The sequence below is a fragment of the Hylobates moloch genome, unplaced genomic scaffold (genome assembly GCF_009828535.3).
Source record: "Hylobates moloch isolate HMO894 unplaced genomic scaffold, HMol_V3 SCAFFOLD_11, whole genome shotgun sequence".
Lineage (NCBI taxonomy): Eukaryota > Metazoa > Chordata > Mammalia > Primates > Hylobatidae > Hylobates > Hylobates moloch.
In genome coordinates this window covers 83,851,177-83,873,535 of record NW_026652286.1, presented here as the reverse complement: position 1 = coordinate 83,873,535, position 22,359 = coordinate 83,851,177, and the positions used below count along the sequence as shown (strand labels likewise).

Here is a 22,359-nt window from a genome sequence, read left to right as displayed (position 1 = left end):
AAACTCCTGTCTTTAGAGATTCATTCCTTTGTGGTAGAAACCTTTATGATTCTCTGTGAGCATTAGCAATCTTCAGATCTTTATGAACTCACCTGTTTGGAAGGATTGAGAGAGAACAAGGATTTTTAGGCTACAAATATGGGGAAGGGGAGGCAGGGGACTTGGAAAGAAAGAGGACCCTCCTTGGGAGATTATAATCCATCTCATCACTGCCTAGCATGTCTGAGATGCAGCTTCAGTGTTCCTTCCTTAGGGGCTGCAGGAATGATGACGACTGGCACTAACAGGGTGGGGGTATATCAGGCAATATCAGTAGAGCATTAACAAAATGGATATAAATCCTGCTGTACATTCCTCCCGGTTCCAAGCCCTGCGTAGACGCTCCTGGCTGTCATGGCTAACAGGGATCCTTGAACAAAGCTCCCTCGGAGGTTGTCCTGGCATCTCCAGGCAGCTGCAAAGCAGCCTCAGGAGTCTCCAGGGTGAGCCAGACCTGGCTTCAACCCGGATGCCAAGCACAGCGGCTGGGCCAGAGGGCGAGCCTCGCCTCTCTTTTACTCCCTCACACGAGGTCTCTGCATACTCACAAACAGGAAGTGAGCTGGGTCTCCGGGGAAGGGCGGCGGCAGGAGCGGCGGCAGGGGCGAGGCGCTGAACAGAGAGCCCGCGTTGGGCGTCAGCGCCGGAGGCCGGTAGTCTCCGTAGGGCTCCTGGGGGAAGTAGGGCTCCAGGAGGGCCGCATGGCTCTGGCCTGCGGAGGACTCACAGGGAAACGGCTTCCCCACGCTGGAGGTGTAGACGTCATTTGAAAACTGTTTACTGTTGTGGAAGTCTGAGTCAGATAAGAAAGATCTTCTGACACCGTAGTAACCTGACGTGACCGGCGAACCTGTTGCCAAATGAAAAACACATGGGCAGAAAGTTCCTCCCAGGGCGGTCAAGGCCTCGGTTGCAGCTGAGTCTCTGCCTGGGAAACGATATTACTAACGCGTGCCTGACTCCAACGCTAACATGGAAATAGAGAAATGTCTTGAAAAGCGTGAACTATTCCTGCATTAGCCCAAATAACTAATGTTCGAAAACATTGTCGCCTTTAGGGGTGAGTTCATTTTAGACAGTACCGTATCTGTTCATTCATTCACATTTACTGAGTACCTTCCAGGTGACCGGCGCTGTGCTAGGAAGAGATAAATGAAATAATCTCTTGGCATTCATATTTTAACCAAGGAAGCATCTTTTTCACAACATCGGAGCTTCCTCTCCATATACATAGAACTGTTAACGAGAGGCTGCTCCTGCCTGTTATCTGAGATCACTATCTCTGGATAAGGTAACACATATAACCCCACCTCAAATCAGAGGCAGGCTGTACTCTGTCTTCTAATTCTTCACACATTGACCTTACACTGGGTCGCACGCCTGGCAGACATCAATAAATGACTTGCTTTAGGATTAGACGGCTACACAGAAGCCAATTTTAGAGTCCTGTAGTTTTAGGGCTTTGATGAGTTTTATGTTATTTGCTGCCCTCTTGTGGCCTCATAGAATCCTTCACTCAACTCACCAGGGCCCAGCAAGTCTAGGAAGACAGTGCCGGCTACAGAAAGTTTCCCTTGGTGGGGCAGGCTCGGTGGCTCACATCTGTAATCCCAGCACTTTGGGAGGTCCAGGCTGGCGGATCACGAGGTCTCGAGCCAACGTGGTGAAACCCCATCTCTAGTAAAAACACTACAAAAATCAGCTGGGCCACCGTGCCTGTAATCCCAGCTGCTGTAGTCCCAGCTACTCAGGAGCCTGAGGCAGGAGAATCACTTGAACCTGGGAGGTGGAGGTTGCAGTGAGCCGAGATCTCGCCCCCAGCGAGAGTCCGTCTCAAATAAAAAAAAAAAAAGGAAAAAGTTTCCCTTGGTGGAGAGAAAGAGGGACAGAAACTGATAAGAGCTTCATTTAAGGTAAGCCCAGCAGTGAAATGGTTTCCAAAGAAAAAGGTGTGTTTGCTCAACACTTTCTGACCCCCGTAGCTCAGTTGTAGCAGAAAACACTGATGATTCAGAACATGTTTGAGGGCATAGACTTGAGGTCTATAAAACTGATGGTTTAATTGTTCCAGCTGGCCTTGGGTGTGATCTAATGCTAACACTAACACCCTTAAGTCATAGGTCACAAAAAGGCTGAGCTGGAGAGAAGATATAAGTGCCTGTCTTCCTTACCTCACCCCAACCACAGCAGCAGACCACTTCCGAGCTTCTGATTCTATAGACACAGAATTCCAGCCCGTTCCACAGGACGTGGCACTTTATATTATGCTCATTCCTCTTTCACTTGAGTCACAATGATCTTTCCAGTCAACCTGCGAGCCCAAGGGGGGCAGAGCTCATGCCTTATACATTTTCTTTAAACCTAGTAGTATAACACTGTGTTCAAGAATGGCATGTGAATTTATTCATCCAGAAGAAGAAATCAAAATTCCCCATCAAAACCTATAGCACGATTCTACTCACTTCACTTTCATCTTATATTCTATAACTTCTAACCTGCTCTTGTATTTGAAAGCTGCAGTTAGGGTTTTCATTATAAGCATACTTCCTTGAGAAAAAACTCTGTGCAGCTGAACCTTAATATAAATAGATCAGGTTCTGTTTCACACAATGAAATTATATTTATGAGAGTGGTTAAGGTTGAGAATATGAAAACAAGGTTTCCAGGCTCTCATCTATACTCCCAATTTCCAAATCAAAACCACCACAAAGAAAAAAGCCTCTGCTCTCTTAGCATGGATTTTCTCTGTACAAAGAGAAAGGATAATTTCTAGGTAAAGAGAAGCTATAGAAATTTTTTTTTCTGTAGAAGGCAGGAGATGCAACCAAATTTCAATGGCAGTATATATGATTTGGAAATAACATACAGACATTTAAATATTCGGGATCCTCGATTGATTGCTCTTATTCCTTTCCCTTATCCAGCTCTGAAGGTGATAAAACTATTAGGGACTGTGCCACTTCTGCGTTGAACTAAATGAGATTGTCTTTGCCTGTGTGTGTGTTTATACGAGAATGTCCAACAGTATTATTAGGAATTCCCCTTTTACATCCCCACAGGAGTATTTAATGAGACATAGGCATTGAAATGAATTCAAAATGCTGAACCAGGTGCCTGACTCCCTCTGCTCGCAGGCTGCTTTCCTCTTTCTGTTTGAAAGCAGATGCCTCATCTATCAGATCATGGTGTCAGAACTTTAGACAATTTAAAACTGTATCAAGGGCATAATTTATATTGCCCTTGCCCCAAAAGCTTGGGATAAAAGGGCTGCTTTCAAGACAAAATGAATTTTAAATTCAGAAATGACTGCATGAGTTCTGTCCTTCGCTGATTTTGTGTTTTAGACAAAACTATTTTAAAGGAGCAGAGTTTTGGAAATGTTATAAGGTCGTTATGAAAGAATGGAAGCCCAGATGCTTGATTTAAATTCAAAAGGGAATAATTGCTTATTGAATTAAAGTACTCACCTGGCATCTGCACAAATGGAGACTGAGAGGAACTGACGCTGCCCTGGAAGGTAAACAGAATTCAAGTGTTTTTTTTAGTCGTTAGTTTGAATTTAATAAAAATTAGGAATATACCTTATAAGCCTGGTTTTATGATATTCAGAAATATTATCTGGGGAGTTGGGTTGACCTCAGGTCAACTGAGAATAAGAATTCAAGTACCATAGAACAAAGTTTTACAAGGGACGAAGAGAAACCACACTTTTACATTTTGATAAACATCCCAGAAAGCACTGGCTGGATGAAATGTGGTAATTTATCCTTCATTTTCTACTGTTCCAGTTAACATCCCCTCATCCAATATATATTAAGTGACTATATATATGCATATCCAGTAGCCTCCCCTTACCCACGAGGGATATGTTCCAAGACTCCCCAGTGGGTTCCTAAAACTGAGGATAGTACCACACCTGATTGCCATCATGTCATCCACCCACAAACTCAATGCCTTTTCCATTTTAGCTAAGAATTTATCATGCACTGTGGCCACAGTTTTGCAGTTCGAGGTGCAACAGCAAAACTCGCATGAATTTCTTTCTCCTTCTTCACAATTTCACAGACAAAAGATTTGTTCTTACCATACCAATGTCTGAGCTCAGCATACATTTTTTTTTCTTTCCTTATTAAGTTGAGACGGTTTACTTTTTCATTTAAAGGAAGCACATTCCGGCTTCTCTTTGGCGTATCTAAATTGCCAGCGTCACTACTCTTGTGCTTCAGGGCCATTATGAAATACAGTAAGGGTGACTTGAACACAAGCACTGCCATACAGAGACAGGTGATCCAATCACCGAGTCGGCTACTGAGACACTAACGGGCAGGTGGTGTAGACAGTGTGGATCGGCTGGACAAAGGTAAGATTCAAGTCCTGGGCAGCACAGAGTGGGACTGAATGAAATTTCATCACACCACTGAGAAAGGCATACCATTTGAGATTTAGGAATTGTTTATTTCTGGAATTTCGTATTTAGTATGTTCAGACTGCAGTTAACCATGAGTAGCTGAAACCTCAGAAAGGGAAACCGTGGCTAAGGGGCGCCTACTGTATGTGTGTATGTGCATACATGCACTTAGTGTTTGGCTTCAGCACTGAAGGGCCACTTCAGTGTTTACTGTCTGAATCCATGTGGAGGAAGAAACTCCACCAACTGTGGGTACCTTGACTGTGTGTGATGTGCCCTCAGTGCCTAGAACAGGGTGTAGTTCATAATAGACATAAAAATATGTGGAATGAAGACACAATCTTCAAAGAACCCACAGGCTAGAGAGCAGGGAGAGGTTGGGGAATGTGGTGGGTTGCATTATGTGCCCCCTCCAAAAGATATATATATATATATATATATATATATTTTTTGAGTTGGAGTCTCACTCTGTCACCCAGGCTATAGTGCAATGGCACGATCTCGGCTCACTGCAACTTCCACCTCCCGGATTCAAGTGATTCTCCTGCCTCAGTCTCCTGAGTAGCTGGGATTACAGGCACGCACCACCACACCTGGCTACTTTTTGCATTTTTAGTAGAGATGGGTTTCACTATGTTGGCCAGGCTGGTCTCGAACTCCTGACCTCAGGTGATCTACCTGTTTCGGCCTCCCAAAGTGCTGGAATTTCAGGCATGAGCCACCCAAAGATATATTGATATCTTAATCCCTGATACCTGTGAATGTAATGGTATTTGCTAATAGGGCTGTTAAAGATGTAACTACTTAAATTAAGATGAGGTCATACTAAATTAGGGTGGGTCCTAAATCTCACATAACTGATGTCCTTATAGGAAGAGGAGAGGGACGCACAAAGATACAGATGCAGACGGGACAAGGTCATGTGAAGACAAAAGCAGCAGTTTGAGTGATACAACCTCAAGCCAAGGAACATCGAGGATCGCCAGCGACAATTGCCAGCTAGGAAGAGGTAAGGAAGGATTCTCCCCAGAGGCTCCAGAGGGAGCATGGCCCTGCTGACACCTTGATTTTGGACTTCTAGCCTCTAGAGCTATGAGATGATACATTTCTGTTGCTGTAAGTCATCCCATTTGTGGTAACTTGTTACTGCAGCCCTAAGACACCAGTACAGGGGTGATTGATGACAAAACAGAATATTCGGTGTAGTATGAGAAGTGGTAGCGTCGGAAAGATGGGGTGATGCGGGCACCTAAACTGGTGTTAGTGTGTCCGGAATTGGTGGGTTCTTGGTCTCACTGACTTCAAGAATGAAGCTGCGGACCCTCACGGTGAGTGTTACAGTTCTAAAGGTGGCGTGTCCAGAGTTTGTTCCTTCTGATGTTTGGATGTGTTCGGAGTTTCTTCCTTCTGGTAGGTTCGTGGTCTCGCTGGCTCAGGAGTGAAGCTGCAGACCTTCGCGGTGAGTGTTACAGCTCTTAAGGTGGCACGTCTGGAGTTGTTCGTTCCTCCCGTGGGCTCGTGGTCTCGCTGGCTTCAGGAGTGAAGCTACAGACTTTTGCAGTGAGTGTTACAGTTCTTAAGGCAGCGCGTCTGGAGTTGTTCATTCCTCCGGTGGGCTCGTGGTCTCGCTGGCTTCAGGAGTGAAGCTGCAGACCTTCGCAGTGAGTGTTACAGCTCATAAAAGCAGTGTGGACCCAAAGAGTGAGCAGTAGCAAGATTTATTGCAAAGAGCAAAAGAACAAAGCTTCCACAGTGTGGAAGGGTACCCCAGCGGGTTGCTGCTGCTGGCGGGGGCAGCCTGCTTTTATTCTCTTATCTGGCCCCACCTGCGTCCTGCTGATTGGTAGAGCCCAGTGGTCTGTTCTGACAGGGCGCTGATTGGTGCATTTACCATCCCTGAGCTAGGCGTAAAAGTTCTCCATGTCCCGGTGAGATACAGAGTATAGACACAAAGGTTCTCCAAGGTCCCACCAGAGCAGCCAGACACAGAGTGTTGATTGGTGCACTCACAAACCCCGAGCTAGACACAGGTTGCTGATTGGTGTGTTTGTAAACCTTGAGCTAGATACAGAGTGCCGATTGGTGTATTTACAATCCTTGAGCTAGACACAAAGGTTTTCCAAGGCCCCACCAGTGTAGCTGGATACAGAGTGTCGATTGGTGCATTCACAGACCCTGAGCTAGACACAGGGTGCTGATTGGTGTATTTACAATCCCTGAGCTAGACATAAAGGTTCTCCACATCTCCACCAGACTCAGGAGCCTAGCTGGCTTCACCCAGTGGATCCTGCACCGGAGCTGCAGGTGGAGCTGCCTGCCAGTCCCGTGCCATGTGCTCGCACTCCTCAGCCCTTGGATGGTCGATGAGACTGGGTGCCGTGGAGCAGGGGGTGGCGCTCATCGGGGAGGCTCGGGCCACACAGGAGCCCACAGAGGCGGGGGAAGGCTCAGGCATGGCAGGCTGCGGTCCCGAGGCCTGCCCCGCGGGAAGGCAGCTAAGGTCCAGTGAGAAATCGAGCACAGCGCCGGTGGGCTGGCACTGCTGGGGGACCCAGTACAGCCTCCGCAGCCGCTGGCCAGGGTGCTAAGTCCCTCATTGCCCAGGGCCGGCAGGGCCGGCTGGCTGCTCCGAGTGCGGGACCCGCCAAGCCCACGCCCACCCGGAACTCCAGCTAGCCCGCAAGCCCCGCGTGCAGCCCCGGTTCCTGCTCGCGCCTCTCCCTCCACACCTCCCTGCAAGCTGAGGGAGTGGGCTCTGGCCTTGGCCAGCCCAGAAAGGGGCTCCCACAGTGCAGCAGTGGGCTGAGGGGCTCCTCAAGTGTTGCCAAAGTGGGAGCCCAGGCAGAGGAGGCGCCGAGAGCAAGCGAGGGCTGTGAGGACTGCCAGCACGCTGTCACCTCTCATTAGGAATGGGGTGGGAGACACATCTTGCAGTACGCAGTGCCTAAGCTGACCTCTGAAGGAAGAGTATCTAGGCGTGTAGAGTCTTAAAATACGCAAATCATGGCTCCAAGATGTCCTGGAGCAAAGTAAGTGGAGAGGGTGTAGCTTCTGTGGAAGTTAAGAATCCTCAACATCCAGTTCATTGAATCTGAGCTCTTTTGCAGTGACTCTAATGATTCTATAGACTCTCAAGAGTTGGAAGAAATTTTACAGAGTCTCATTCAATGATTACATTCTCTCCATATTACTAACACCAGGTGCATCTAATATCCAGGCACAGAGAACTTAGCATCCTCTGAGGAAACCCATTTCTTCTTTAGGAACTTTTACCAATTACAAAGTTGGCTGGAAAGAATAACTTTCCTAGTTCTAATCCCTTTGGTCTTCATAGAATAAGTTTAACACTTCTTGCATACAGAGCCCTTCAAATATCTGAAGACAAGCCTGTGAAAAATACCATAGACTGCGTGGCTTAAATAACAAAAATTTGTTTCTCATAGTTCAGGAGACTGGAAGTCTGAGATCTAGGTGTGGTTTTTAGTGTGGGCTGCCTTTCTGGTTTGCAGAAGGCTGGCTTCTCACTGTGTGTTCACATGGCTGAGAGAGATAGAGACAGAGAGAGACAGAGAGACACAGAGAGAGAGAGAGATCATCTCTCTGGTGTCTCTTCTTATAAGGACACTAATCCCATTAGAGAGATTCACCTGCAAGATCTAATTACCTCCCAAAGGCCCCTTCTCCAAATGCCATCACACTGGGGATTAGCACCTCAACATCTGAATTTTAGGGGAATGCAAACGTGCAATTGCCATCTGTAGTATCAACCTCGAATTCGAACTTCTCCAGGCAAAATATCTTCCAACAACTCAGAAGCAGCATGGTAATTAAGAGTAAAGCCTCTGGAACCAGAGTGACTACATTTGAATCCCAGCTTTACCTCTTATTAGCTGTGGGATCTTGGGCACATGAAGATTAAATGAGATTATTACATTGAGCTCTTAGAATAGTGTCTGTGACAGGGTAAACAGCATGCGTGCCTTAGCTATTATTACTATTATGCATTTGTTGGTTCCTTCAAATCTGTGGTATATTTCTCCAAACCTTTTGATTTATGGGTTTTCCTGTTTAATATTTTAACACTTTTAAGTGGCAGAAGGTAACTCTTGGGCATGTAGTGGTCAGAAGTAGGTCCCCTAATATTTCTATGAGAAGTAAAGGGGCAGTGATTAAACCATAGATGCACTTGTATTTGGGCACATATTCCCATGTTGCAGGCACCCATGTTATCCAGTGTTACCCTCCCGTTTTCAGCTCTGTGGTGTGGCTGGGTCTTCCTTTGAAGACTTGTGCCAACACATATGCCTTCTGGTTTCAGCCTCAGCCTCCTTCCAGGTTAAGTAGGATGTGGCAGGGGGTGATAGCTGTCCTGGGTGCTGCCCAGGGAGATGTCCCATTGTTCTCCTGCTTGCTACTCTTAAACTGCTCTGGCCAGGGCTGGGGCCAGGATCAAGGCCCCTGTGAGACACAGCACACCTGCCCAATCTGATGAGCATCAGCATCAGCACCCTATTTGCCCTTAGCATGTTAGCCATTTATTTATCAGCTGGAATGGCTCTGCCTCCTGCCTCTGCCCCAGGCAGGGAGAGAGCCCAGTCTATGTCACTGTGGCTGACACAGCTTCTTCACCTTTTGACATCTCTGCTCTAAAAGTTTTTCTGTCTTTCTCCTCCACTGCCAACAATCTCCAGCATCTTCTATGATGCCTCCTCCATCTTCTGCCCAGGCTTAATTATTACTGTGGAACTGACAGTACTGACTCCTCCCCAGCCCAATTTTTATACCAGAAGTCTCTACAAAGATTTCACAATTAAAGGTCTAGTGGATTTTATTTATTACTTGATGAAGTTTTTTGTACTCTTGTCTCCTATATGATTTTGTTCTCTACCTGCTGTGGAAATTGTACTCTCTATTTTTATTCTTTGTGATTACCCTTACAATTTTACCATGTATATTTAACAAAACCTACAAACAATATCTTAAACCTGCAATTGACAGATAAGAACTGTCCCTCTTCTAATTTATGCGTGTGCTATTCTCTTTTCTTTTAGCTTGTTTCTTGTTATTGTCACAAATTAGACATCAATATCATCATTTAACTCAGTAATTCTGTATTAGATTTACTAATTTGAATTAAGGTTCAAATGTCTACCATTTGCTTTGCTTACTCCTTTCCCAGACTTTCTTTCTAGGTTCATTTCCTTCTTCTGAAATAATTTTTTTGAAAATTCCTTAAGTGTCAGTGGTGTTGACAGTAAACTCTTTCAATTTCTATTTATCTGAAAATATTATTTCTTTTGACCTTGTATTTGAAAGATAATACTGCTGGATTCACCATCTTAACTTTATAGTTTTTTTTTTTGTTAGCACTTTGAAGATACCATTCCACTGTCTTTTGGTTTCCACAATTGCTGTTGAGGTGTCTGCTATCGGTCTTTTATACCATTATCTTTTTTTTCTTTTTTTTTCTGATGGAATCTCGCACTGTCACCCAGGCTGGAGTGCAGTGGCGCAATCTTGGCTCATGGCAACCTCCGCCTCCCGGGTTGAAGCGATTCTCCTCCCTCAGCCTCCCAAGTAGTTGGGACCACAGGCACGTGCCACCATGTCCAGCTAATTTTTGTATTTTGTATTTTTTTTTTTTTTTTTTTTTTAGTAGAGACGGGTTTTCACCATGTTGGCCAGGATGGTCTCAATCTCTTGACCTTGTGATCCGCCTGCCTTGGCCTCCCAAAGTGCTGGGATTACAGGCATGAGCCACTGTGCCCGGCCAGTATCTGCTATTGGTCTTTCAGTTATTCTTTGTGACAATCTTTTCTTTATTTCTGACTGTTTCCAATATACTCCCTTGGTCTTTGAGGTTCTTCGAGTTCACCTCATTTTATCTAGAGGCAGATTTCTTTTTATTTATCTTCCTTGATATAGAATGGGCTTCATGAATCTAGGGATTCATGTCGTTCATAAATTCTGAAAAAATGTCAACCATCATCTCTTCAAATATTGTCTTGTCTTTATTATGACGGTTCTCTCCTCCTGGGACTCTGTTTAGATACATGTTAGAACTTTTACTATTGTCCTCAAAATCCCTTAACCTCTCTTTATTTTCTCTGTGTCTGTGATTCTTTCTTCTATATTTTGGTAGAGATTGGCATAGATTTCTTCAGATGTGTTTTCAGTTCACTAATTCTTTATTCAACTATAGTTAATTTGTTATTTAACTCACACATTGAATTTTTATATTCATGATTTTATATTTTTTTCATTTCTATAAATTCCATTTGATTTTTAGAATCTATTTGGTAAATTTTTGATATCCTCTTGTTGAGCGCTCATTATGTATTAAGTGTTATGTATTTTGTATTCAGTAATTCTAATATATGAAAGTTCTGGGAATTTAAATTTATTGTCTATTGTTCATGTGGACTCATTCATAGTGGTTTGTTTTCTTATGCATGGGTGATCTTTGATTGAAACTCACATCTTGTTGGCCTAATCTGTGAAGATCTGGGGTCCTGAATTGAGGCTGCTTTCCTCTAGAAGATTTATGTTTCTATCTATGGGGAGCCAGCTGCCTTCCATGTTCCCCACATTAATCCTGGAGTCCAAGGTTCAGCCTCCCAACCTTGGAAACAGGTCAAGAACCAGTCTTCACATGTAAAGCCAACTGGACACCTGTCCTCAGGAAACCTGTCTTTTTGGAATGATCACCTTCTCATCATTTGGTGCTTTGCTTTCTGCTCAAACCCTTTTTCAATCTCCCATGCCAACTCCTGCCCCTACCCCCAGCTTTAGAGATTTCCCTTACTTTCTGCTAGCTCAACAACTCACTAAAATTTGTATTATGTAAGATCCAGTTTTGTTGTGGGAGAGCTCTTCTCAACCCCCCATACCAGAGTTGAATCTGTAAATATTGAACCTAGATGTAGATACCTTCCTGGTTTTAACACAGCACAAAGCTTTTATTTTTCCATGACTTCCAACATTTTCCAGCAGAGATTTAAGTTATAACAGAAGTAATTCATAAGCACTTACTTATAGTAATTTCATAAACACACTGTTGGCCATTGCTATGGTCAACTGTGTTATATGTATCATCTCATTTAATTCTCACGACCACCCCAGAAGATAATTAATATTATTCTCATTTTGCCCACGAGGGAACCTAAGCATAGAGAGAATAACCTGATTTCCCTTCTAGGAGAGGATTGGTTGTGGCGATGGTGGTAGTAGGTGGAATTAGACAAGGGCTTTTCTGATATCAGAGCCTGTTTCTTAACCACCACACCAGTCTGCTTTGGAAGCATTTTAATAACTCAACAATTAAAAATAGAAAACCATCCTAGTTTGAAAAAATTTAGTATAATGGAGACTTAGGGACATCCAGAGAGATCATATAATTATATAAAAGCTCACAAAGAGGATCGGGTGGGATGCTTTCCTGTCTGTCTGTCTATCTGTCTCTGTCTCTTTCTTTCTCTTTCTTTCTTACGCACACACACACACACACACACGCACACACACACACCCTTTATCCTTTGAGTGACATTCTACTTTTGAAGGGGTCAGCTTTATTGAGATATAATTTACATATAATAAAATTCACAAAATTTAAGGGTACAATTTGATGAATTTTGGCAAAATTTGATGAACACTTGTGACCTACCACCACAATCATGATGTAAAACATTCTCATCAGACTAGTCAGTTTATAGCTATAATTAATGCTGCCCCCTCTGTGGTGACCTGGGAAATATTTTGATGGATAAACACAAAAGTCAGTGATAATGGACCTCTTCAGTTGGTATCACAGACCCTAGAAGACTCCCAAAGGGCCTGCATGGGGCTGGGAAGGATGCCACTGGGAAGGTTTCAGAGCTGCCACTTGCTTCTCCACCCCTTTTCCAGATTTCACGGGTCAGGAGAGAAAAGCCTAAACCAGGGTCCTTCAGCATGCGCACTCATTGTCATTTCCTATGTGAAGGGAAATCTTACATTTCTTTCCTGGTTCAATATATTGTATTCACACAGTTGCCGCTTATCGTGCAAATCCTCCAAAAAATAACATTGAAATTAATATTGAAGAGCCCATAACTTTTGACCAAGCGAGATGGTATATAATTTTTATTTTGCATACTGCAAACAACAGGATCCTGCAATGCCAGCTAGCCAAATTTAGAGGTTTATATTTGAATGAAATTTGCCAGCCTGCAACTTCCTGCAGCTAACACGGCAGCCTCACAGCTGCCCCCAAAGCCCCTCCATGAAAATGAGTTAATTTGAACTAATAGGTCACCAAGGTAGTAAAGTGATAAGATTAGGAGTTTCCCTTGAGTACATTTATAGTCATTTTATTATCCTATAATAATATTTTTAGGTGCCAACCTAGTTGAAGGACATATTGAAATGTACTAAGGAAGTGATGTCTGACTAGCATGACATGTTTCACACTGCTGTATAATTTTATTTCTTAATTCAAATTGAGATACAATTTCGTTTAGAAAATAAGTCTTCAAACTTAAAGGTATTGCTACTAATGCTTAAGTAATAATAATCATAGCCACTTGTGAATAGGTGATAGATCTCTTTGAGACATTCATAGTATTTTATACATTTAATTTTTCATTGTCATCATTTCTATGGTTGTGAGGCAGGTGGAGCTGATGATACCTTAGTGAACATTCTGACACTACATTTTAATGTGTACATTTAGATCCACCATAGGTCATATGGTTTTCCTCCAACTTTGGAATTAAAGGAAGGTTAATGCCGGATGTTAACACAGTTAGTCTTTAAATGGGCACTGATGTTAGGTTGGAACATCTCCTCAGGAAAAAAAAATGGGTACAGAGATTTACATCCCTTAGTTAACAGGATAAGTATATAGTAGAACCAGGGGCATTTCAGTTGGTGTGAAATGTTGTGTGTTGGCTAAACTATCTCAACCATATTCTTATAAATCTTATTACTTTTGCAAAGTTTGAAACAGGTTTTGATTTATAGGCCACTTATCTGAGTTATATATTTAATTGTAAATAGAAAAAATACTCTATAATAAATATAAACTACAGTTATAAGCATCTACTATGCATCAGAAAAGGGGGAAGTCAATGTGTGGAGGATTTGAATTGGGTGCTGAAGGCTGAGAGGATGCAGAGAGGAGAAAGGAAGCTCCCAGGAAGGAGGAATTTTGTGAACCAAACACAAGGTGGGAAAGCACAGCTCTTCTTCAGGGAATAATAAGCAAATTGGCTTGTCTAGAGCAGAAGTTTCATTTCATTCATTCTATTAAAATGTATTCTGTGCCTACTCTGCACCAGGATTGTGGTAGTTTCCAGAAATATAAAGAGGAGTAAGACATAGATTCTATTCTTGACAGCACACAGTTTCATCGCAAAAACAGGTGCATAAATACATATGTAATTGGTGTAATAATAGAAATAAGAGTTGTGGTTGAGAAGACTAGCATTTCCTGGTGCCACTTCCTGCCAGACTCTGTGTCTGGCACTTTACATATGTTAGTGTGTCTGTGTGATCATTTTTAGTGACAACTAATGTCTGGGTTCTTTATGTACTCTGTAGAGTGTGAGATGATTTACATGCATTATTTCATTAGTTCATCACCATTAACCAATGAGATAGATTGTTATAATCCCTAGCTTATTGATGGGAAAACTAATAGATACTTCTGAAGGACTTGTCCAAGGTCACAAAGCCGCTAAGTGACATAGCCTGAATTCTAAATGTGATTTAGTGCAGGTATGGGGGTGGGGGCAGGGATGAAGGTTGCGGGGGTGATGAGGTGATTTACTGTCTTGGGGGAATGTGATTTAGCACATCAAAACATAGGCGATATCTGAGTCTGGTTCTGAAGGCTAGATAAAAGGAAATCAGTTTAAGGGCTATTGTTGCTGGAGGGAGAAGCAAAGGCTCAAAATGTGAGGAACTGCATGTCACATACCTGGAAATGCGGGCAGGAAGTGTGAAGACAGGAAAGCTGAAGAGAAGCTGGAGGAAGATGCAGGAACCGGGTTATAGAGTTCTTTTTTTTTGAGATGGAATTTCACTCTTGTTGCCCAGGCTGGAGTGCAATGACACAATCTTGGCTCACTGCAACCTCCACCTCCTGGGTTCAAGTGATTCTCTTGCCTCAGCCTCCCAAGTAGCGGGGATTACAGGATTACATTCACCATGCCTGGCTAATTTTTTTTTTTGTATTTAGTATAGACGGGGTTTCACCATGTTGGGCAGGCTGGTCTCGAACTCCTGACCCCAGGTGATATGTTATTCACATAAAAAGATTAAGTGATTTGCTCAAGGCTTTCAAATATATAGGGGTAAAATGAAGACTAAAAGCCATGTTTAAATTCTCTCTCAGGAAGGGATTTTGCCACAAAAACATTAATTTATGCACTTTTTGTAATAGTGCATGTAATTATCTAACAAATTTTGATTTTCATTAACTTGTTGGTGCAACAACTTAATTTCTCTTTAATAAAATGCCATAGCAAATTTTCTGGGAGAATTTACGTGAAACATCACTTTGGGATGTAGAACAAGAGAACTAGGGACAGGGAAAACTTTAGTGAGCTTCTGCTTTTCACTTTAACTCTTGTTCTGTCTGAAATTTTACACTGAATTTCTTTTGTGATTAAAGCAATTATTTAAGAAAAATTAATAAATAGACTTTAGGTCATATATTTATTGCAAATCTCAAAACTTTTGAAAACTGTGATGTCAAGTGTCTTCAGTTGCTGGGATATAAACTATTTTACGTCATTTGGAAAGCTCGGATGGTTGCAGAATTCCCATTTTCAGATAATTTCCTAAAATTTTACTGTTAAAACTCTCCTGCTTGGCACAAAATAACGTCCAGGCTGTCTCTGTGAGAAAGTGATTTCTGTTGCCTAAGTTACAAAATGAAACACATTTTTTACCCCTGGATCTTGGCATGCCTTTGGAATGCTATTTGTATTTATGTAGCTAAGTTAGAACAACAGGAGTCACTGAGATGCACTTTGGTCAGAACGGAATCTGCAGAACTACAGCCCTGCCAGATGGACTTGCCACGGCTGTTCCTCTGCAAAAACTGATTATTTTTGCAAGCTGCATGAAAGAATTCACCACCAGGAATTATTTTAAATTTTATGACATTAAAAAAACCCTGCAGAACCAATAGAGCAGCTGAAAAAATAAGTTGCTTGCAAAAGGTTTGCCTTTATTATTATTTTTAAAATTTCTGTGATTGTGAGGGAGCAGGTGGTTGGGTGGGGAACACGGAAAGCACTGGGAATGTGGTTCAGATCTCTAAACAGGGCAGGACAGTGGGCTAATTAAAGTCAGACAATAGGCCATTTAGAAAGCCTTAGTAAAGCATTCATTCAAATGAATGCCAAGAATATAGTGTGTACCTCTGTATTCAAACATTGGTGTTTTGAGTTTACTAGGCACTGCCTGCTCAGAAAATGTATCTTTTTTTTTTTTTTCTTTTTAAATTCTTTGTAGGCTCGTGGAGGGGGTTAGCTGGCCATGTTAACAAGCAATATGCAAAGCACTGTGCTATGAGATGGAGCAAAAGGTATGGGGAGATGTTCCCTGGGCGAACACTGATTCCCTTTATCAATAACCTTGCAAAATTTCAAATGAGAAATAGATTCTTCTGCTGGCATTCATGAAAAAGTAGCAAGGATAAATAAGAATATTTATTAAAGAAAAATTGCAGGTTTCTTAAGAGCCTTAGCAGTCAAACACAAAGAGAACAACAGGGATTTCTAAAAATTTAAGAAAAATAAAGATGATATGGAAAGAAATAAAAAGCTAAGAGAAGATAAGAAAAATAAAGATGATATGGAAGGAAATAAAAAGCTAAGAGAAAATAAGAAAAATAAAGCAGGCTGGGTTTGGTGGCTCATGCCTGTAATCCCGGCACTTTGGGAGGCTGAGGCAGATGGATCACCTGAGGTCAAGAGTTCAAGACCAGCCTGACCAATACGGCAAAACCCTATCTCTACTAAAAATACAACAAACAAACAAACAAAAAAACATAGCCAGGCGTGGTGGCATGTGCCTATAGTCCCAGCTACTTGGGATCCTGAGACAGGAGAATTACTTGAACCCAGGAGGTGGAGGTTGTGGTGGGCTGAGATCATGCCACTGCACTTCAGCCTGGGCAACAGAGCGAGACTCTGTCTCAGAAAAAAAAATGAAAAAAAAATGAAAAAAAAAAAGAAAAATGTAGCAATAACCAAGAAAACACACACTGGGCCACCTGATGCCCATTTGCTATGCCCAGGCAAACACAGACAATCTTACTAAAATCAAAACATGTTGTAGGGTAGGTTCAGGTTATGAGTTGAAGAGGTGAAAAATAATTTCTATGGTAAATTTTAAGAAATCAGAGAAGACGGTATTTCCTGTAATTGCAGTGGTGCCAACTGTTTGGCACTCATGCCTGCAGAGCTCAGGATGCCTCGGTCCAAACCTTATCCTTTTTCCAACCACAGATTCAATATACTATCCACGTGTTATGTTCTCAGATGTGACAATATGCTGATGGCTGCGGAGTCTGTGATTTCTTCCTTGGATTTATGTATGACCAACTCCTTAATTTTAAGACCTGTGTACCAGTTTTTGCTCTTACTTGTATTCAACTTCTTCTTCCTTTTGGCATTTTCATTGTTTTTTTAGCACAACCATTAGAATGCCAAAGAGAAGTAGTACAGTATTAGATTTCTACATAAATATAGATAGATAGATGAAGGGTTCTATCTGTTTCTAGCATGGAATCCTGAAAACTGGCTTAGTATCTAGGAAATGAGAACATTGGTGCTCTTCCTCTCCCCATCTTTTCTCATACTTTCATAAGAAGGTGAAGCCTTAGGGAAATTATTCTCCCCTTTCCTTATCAGCTGTTATATTTATTGAGAATATTTGTAAGGCTCCATAGTGTGTACAACTATGAGAGAATTCCAGATACCATGGGGGCTACAAAAGCATTGAAGGGGTGGGTCACCAGAGACAGCAGGTCAATTGAGCTGGTAAACTGTATGTTTCACTGGGCTCAGGAATCTCTTGCAGCCCTCAAAAGGGGGCTGATATTGTCTCTGCCTTCTAAAGTGGAGGAAGTGGCATTCTGCATCCAGTCCCATGAGTGAGTCATGGATGCCAGCCTCTCAAATAACTTGGCGATATTCAGAAAAGAAATCCAAAGACATGCCAGGGGGAGTAAGCTTCAGGTAAGAAGAAAAGCTCAGAGAGAAATGGGTCACATGAGTAGGCCCCAGCGGTCTCTAGAGAACAGAAAAGAGGCTTCTGCAAGGTCAGGATGGCACACTCTGACTCTGGTTCAGGAAGCGATTGCATCTCATACAGAGACGGCCAGGTGCCACATAGAGCCCCACGAGGCCAGGGGGTCCAGGAGTGGTGGAGAATGACCAAGAGGGACTCTATTCAGTGTTCTCCATATATTCCCCCCGCTGGATGCAGCTGTTTCTGGGACAGAAAACAGGTTCTGGGATAGAACTGGAGATAAATTCTATAAGGAAATTGAAAACTTCTTGGGTCTAGTGTCTTTTAAGATGTCTGAGTGTCATAGGAAAGGAAGGTCCTGGTACTGGTTTGGGCTGGGTGTGGCATCATCTCTTGAACAGTCTACAGGCAGGCTGTGGGGCTGATTGGGGAGACAAATGTATTCCCGAGAGGGAGCAAAAGTCATAATTGGGGCCACCCGTCACACACGAAATCTAGAAGGTGACATGAGAGCTGAGCAGGAGGGCCTGAAGCAGAGTGACCACTCCAAAGCTCACCCATCCTTGGGCTGGAATCATAATGTAAGAGGGCAATAGGGTGGGTGAAGTGAAGACCTGGAGTCCCACAAACCTCGTTCCAAATCTAAGCCTCACTACTTTCTACCTGATTCTTCTTTTTCTGATCTCAAAAATAGATATGGGTACCACCCTCTGAAAGCTGTCGTGCTTGTCTTGATAAATGAAATATATTTTAAAATAGATAAAAGAAATTATTTGTAAAGTTCTCATTTCAGAGCCCAGTGGTAAGTGATAGTTATTGTTATTATTCATTATTATTTACGCTAGAGAGAACTGAACAGGTGGGAAGGGGACCCAGGTCCGAACGTCAACTCAGTTGTACCCCCATGCCCATCTTTGACTCAATATTAACGTTAGCATCAGAACTTTTGGAGGCTACATAATCATTTTTCTGCTTTATGTGTTTTTTCTATTCCCTATATTCCTGGCTAACTCAGATTGCAAAACTCTAGTTGAACTAGAGAAAAGGGAATTTATCTTTTTCAGATTACAGAGGGGGTTCAGCTTGGCCTTGGATGTTGGGGGTAGGGGTGCCAGTGGGTGGGACATGTTCTGAGGTCTGGGAAAATCTACTGAGTCAGGAGGAGAAACAGCTGCACCCAGCAGGGGAAACACACGGAGAACACTGAATGCTGACCCTCTCCCATCTGCACCACTCAGAAGATTTTTTAAATTCAGGAAATGCAGGCTTCAGAAAGTCACATCCCTTGTTAGGTCAGCAAATTGGTGGCAAATCCTGATCAAAATATTCAGACTTTTATTTCTTTCTTCTTGTCATTTGAAGCTGTTTTTTTTTTTTAAATTGGCAGTTCATGATGGATAAGTATAATTATAGTTTTGTTATCCTAAACTGATTGAGGTTTGGGATATTTAGTACTACAGAATGGGAGCAGTTGAAATTATCTTAATGAAATGCACCAGTTTGGAGTTTCAACTCTAGCCATCTCGACTGGAAGAATGGAGGACAGTGGTATAGCTCAGTCAGCATGTGGGTAACTACAGCTTCCACTGTTTTTTTTTTTTTTTTTAATTTATGCCTAGGAATAAAGTTTTCAAACCTACAAAAGTTACCCAGTAGGCTTTCTATTGGTTTCACTTGTGTATATTATATTAAAATTAATAGTAGTGATGACAGGAGGATCTAACTTTCAAAGCTGCTCTCCAGAGCTCCCTATAATCCAGTGCCTATCCACCTTAGTGTGGCACACCTTTGCTGAGACATTTATCAAGTACCGCTATGTACCAGATACTGTAAAAACCATAAAAGCTGCCGTTTGCTGAGCATTTACAGCATGCCATATGCTATACTAGGTGCTTTGTAGACATTATCAAATTTCACTTTCACAACACCTTCCATGGTAGCTATCACCGTTCCCATTTACATAGGAGGAAACTGAGGCCCAGAGAAGTGAGATCAATTTCACACACAAGAGTCAGAACCTTTGTCTGTCTGACGCTGATATTCAGGCACTCAACCAACTTTACCACACTGTTATTCTTCCTGGGCTGGAGGCTCCGAAAGGAACAAACAGAAATAGCAAGATGTTAGCCAGCTGAGGGACAGATTTAAGAAAACAAGAAGTGACAGTGCAATGCAAGAATATTTAAGCAGAAAAATATGCTGGAGGCTTTGGGAGCAGAGGGGAGTGTCTGAGAGACCTTAACAGGCAAGACGAGAACTGAATTTTGAAGGATTGTGCAGGCCTCTCAACCTTCTCTTTCACTTCTCTACGCTGCAGACAAAATTGGTTGACCCGCTGCATGTCACAGGGAATTGCTTCCTTTCCCCTGCGCCTTTGCCCCTTCCGTGTGTTCTGCTTGGATTTTACACCTGCTCACTGCTCACCTGGGTCATCTTCTTCCTTCAAAGCTTAGCTCGTGGCACACTTTCCTCCAAGAAGTCTTTTTCTCTTTCCTTCCTTCCCTTCCTGTCTGTCTTTCTTTCTGTCTTTCTTTCTTTCTGTCTTTCTTTCTTTCTTTCTTTCTTTCTTTCTCTTTCTTTTCCTTCCTTCCTTTTCCTTCCTTCCTTCCTTCCTTCCTTCCTTCCTTCCTTCCTTCCTTCCTTTCTTTCTTTCTTTCTTTCTTTCTTTCTTTCTTTCTTTCTTTCTTTCTTTCTTTCTTTCTTTCTTTCTCTCTCTCTCTTTCTCTCTCTCTCCCTCTCTCTCCCTCCTTCCTTCCTTCCTTTCTTCCTTCCTTTTTTCTCGTGAGTCTTGCTCTGTCACCCAGTCTGGAGTGCAGTGGTGCAATCTCACCTCACTGCAACCTCCGCCGCCCGGGTTCAAGCGATTCTTGTGCCTCAGCCTCCTGAGTAGCTGGGATTACAGGCATGCCCCACCATGCCCAGCTAATTTTTGTGTTTTTAGTAGAGATGGGGTTTCACCACATTGGCCAGGCTGGTGTCAAACTCTTGACCTCAAGTGATCTGCCCACCTTGGCCTCCCAAAGTGCTGGGATTACAGATGTGAGCCACTGCACCCGGCCCAAGAAGTCTTTTTCTGCCTACCTGCTTCATGCTTTGCTCTCCCTCCTCTGAACCTCCCTCATGTATACTGATGGTCACACTCAACTCTTTTGGCATTTGGAGCAAAGCCATCTTTTTATTTTTAGTCACTTATAATTTCTTACCCCACAACTGAACAGTACATTTCTTAAGGCCAACGAATTCTTATATTGTTTTGAATTCTAACAAACATCACTCCTCACATGCAATTGAGTGTTTAATAGCAATGGCATTGATTGAGCACCTACCATGTGCCAAGCCCTTGGCAAATATTAAATGTAATCCTTATGATAACCTTGCAAGGTAGATGTTATTATCTTCCTTTAGCAGCAAGGTTAAGTAACTTTACTGTTACGTCGCAGTTGGCAAATGGCAGAGCTGGGATTTGAATTCAGGTCATCTGGATCTAGAGCCCAAACTCTTCACTATGCTGCGTTTTCTATGTCTTAGAATATGAACTTCAGGCTGGGCACAGTGGCTCACGCCTGTAATCCCAGCACTTTGGGAGGCCGAGGTGGGCAGATCACGAGGTCAGGAGTTCAAGACCAGCCTGGCCAATATGGTGAAACCCTGTCTCTACTAAAGATACAAAAATTAGCTGGGCATGGTGGCGCTTGCCTGTATTCCCAGCTAGTCAGGAGGCTGAGGCAGAAGAATCACTTGAACCCAGGAGGCGGAAGTTGCAGTGAGCAAAGATCACGCCACTGCACTCCAGCCTGGATGACAGAGTGAGACTCTGTCTCAAAAAAAAAAAAAAAGAACTTCAGTAAACCCGAGTGCTGTAGGTTCCCAGACAACAGAGTAATCTGAAACATCAACTCAATGGTGCATCAAATTGGGTAAGAGCTAGTTGTCTGAGACTCAGGTCTATTTTAAATCCTAAACAATGAGATTAGGATTTAAATATTTAAAGAAATGGAAATATTTGAAGTATGAATAATAAAAATAACAAAGATAAATAAATGGAATAAACATTAAAAAATTTAAGTCTTAAAAGTGAATACTGAAATGTAGCTCAGAAGCTACAAAGCAGCTGATATGTAGAATGAACAAGTCTAGACATACAATGTACAACATGAGGGCCGTAGTTAACAAAGTTGAATTGTCTTAGGGATTTTTGTTAAATAAGTAGATTTTAGCAGCTTTTGCCACAAAAAGTAACTAAGTACCAGTAAGTAATAATGATTCGAAAAGCAACCACTTGAGGTTGGAATGAAAAAAACAGACCACTTGGAATAGTTAAATTTTGGTCTGTACTTGTACGGTATATATAAATCACGGCCCTGATGAGATAGGGGATATATTAATTTGCTTCACTATAGTGGCAATTTTACTATATGTATGTATCCCATAAGGTCATGTTGCAAACATCAATTATACACAGTAAACTTTATCTGAAAAAAATAAACACAGAAACTAGAGAAATCTTAGACGCACGGCCCAACTCTCTGCTTTTATGGACAGGGACACTGAGGATCAGAGAAGAGAAGGGAATTACCCAAGACCATTTGCAGCCAGAAGGAGGGGTTCAAACAGACGAAAGAAGGAGCAGCTTCTCTTTTGGTAGAGGAGAGATGTGTTACCCAAAG

General features: G+C 42.5%; 1 protein-coding gene across 1 annotated transcript in view; it reads right to left on the bottom strand.

The window, feature by feature from the left end:
• Window positions 1-22,359, bottom strand: part of POU2AF2 (POU class 2 homeobox associating factor 2) — a 79,153-nt gene that overhangs the window by 1,437 nt on the left and 55,357 nt on the right. Inside the window, exons 4-5 of the mRNA XM_058446242.1 lie at window positions 3,507-3,549; window positions 588-889 (exon numbers count right to left, since the gene is read on the bottom strand). Coding sequence (XP_058302225.1) covers window positions 588-889; window positions 3,507-3,549 — 345 coding nt within the window. The remainder of the gene's footprint in view (window positions 1-587; window positions 890-3,506; window positions 3,550-22,359) is intronic.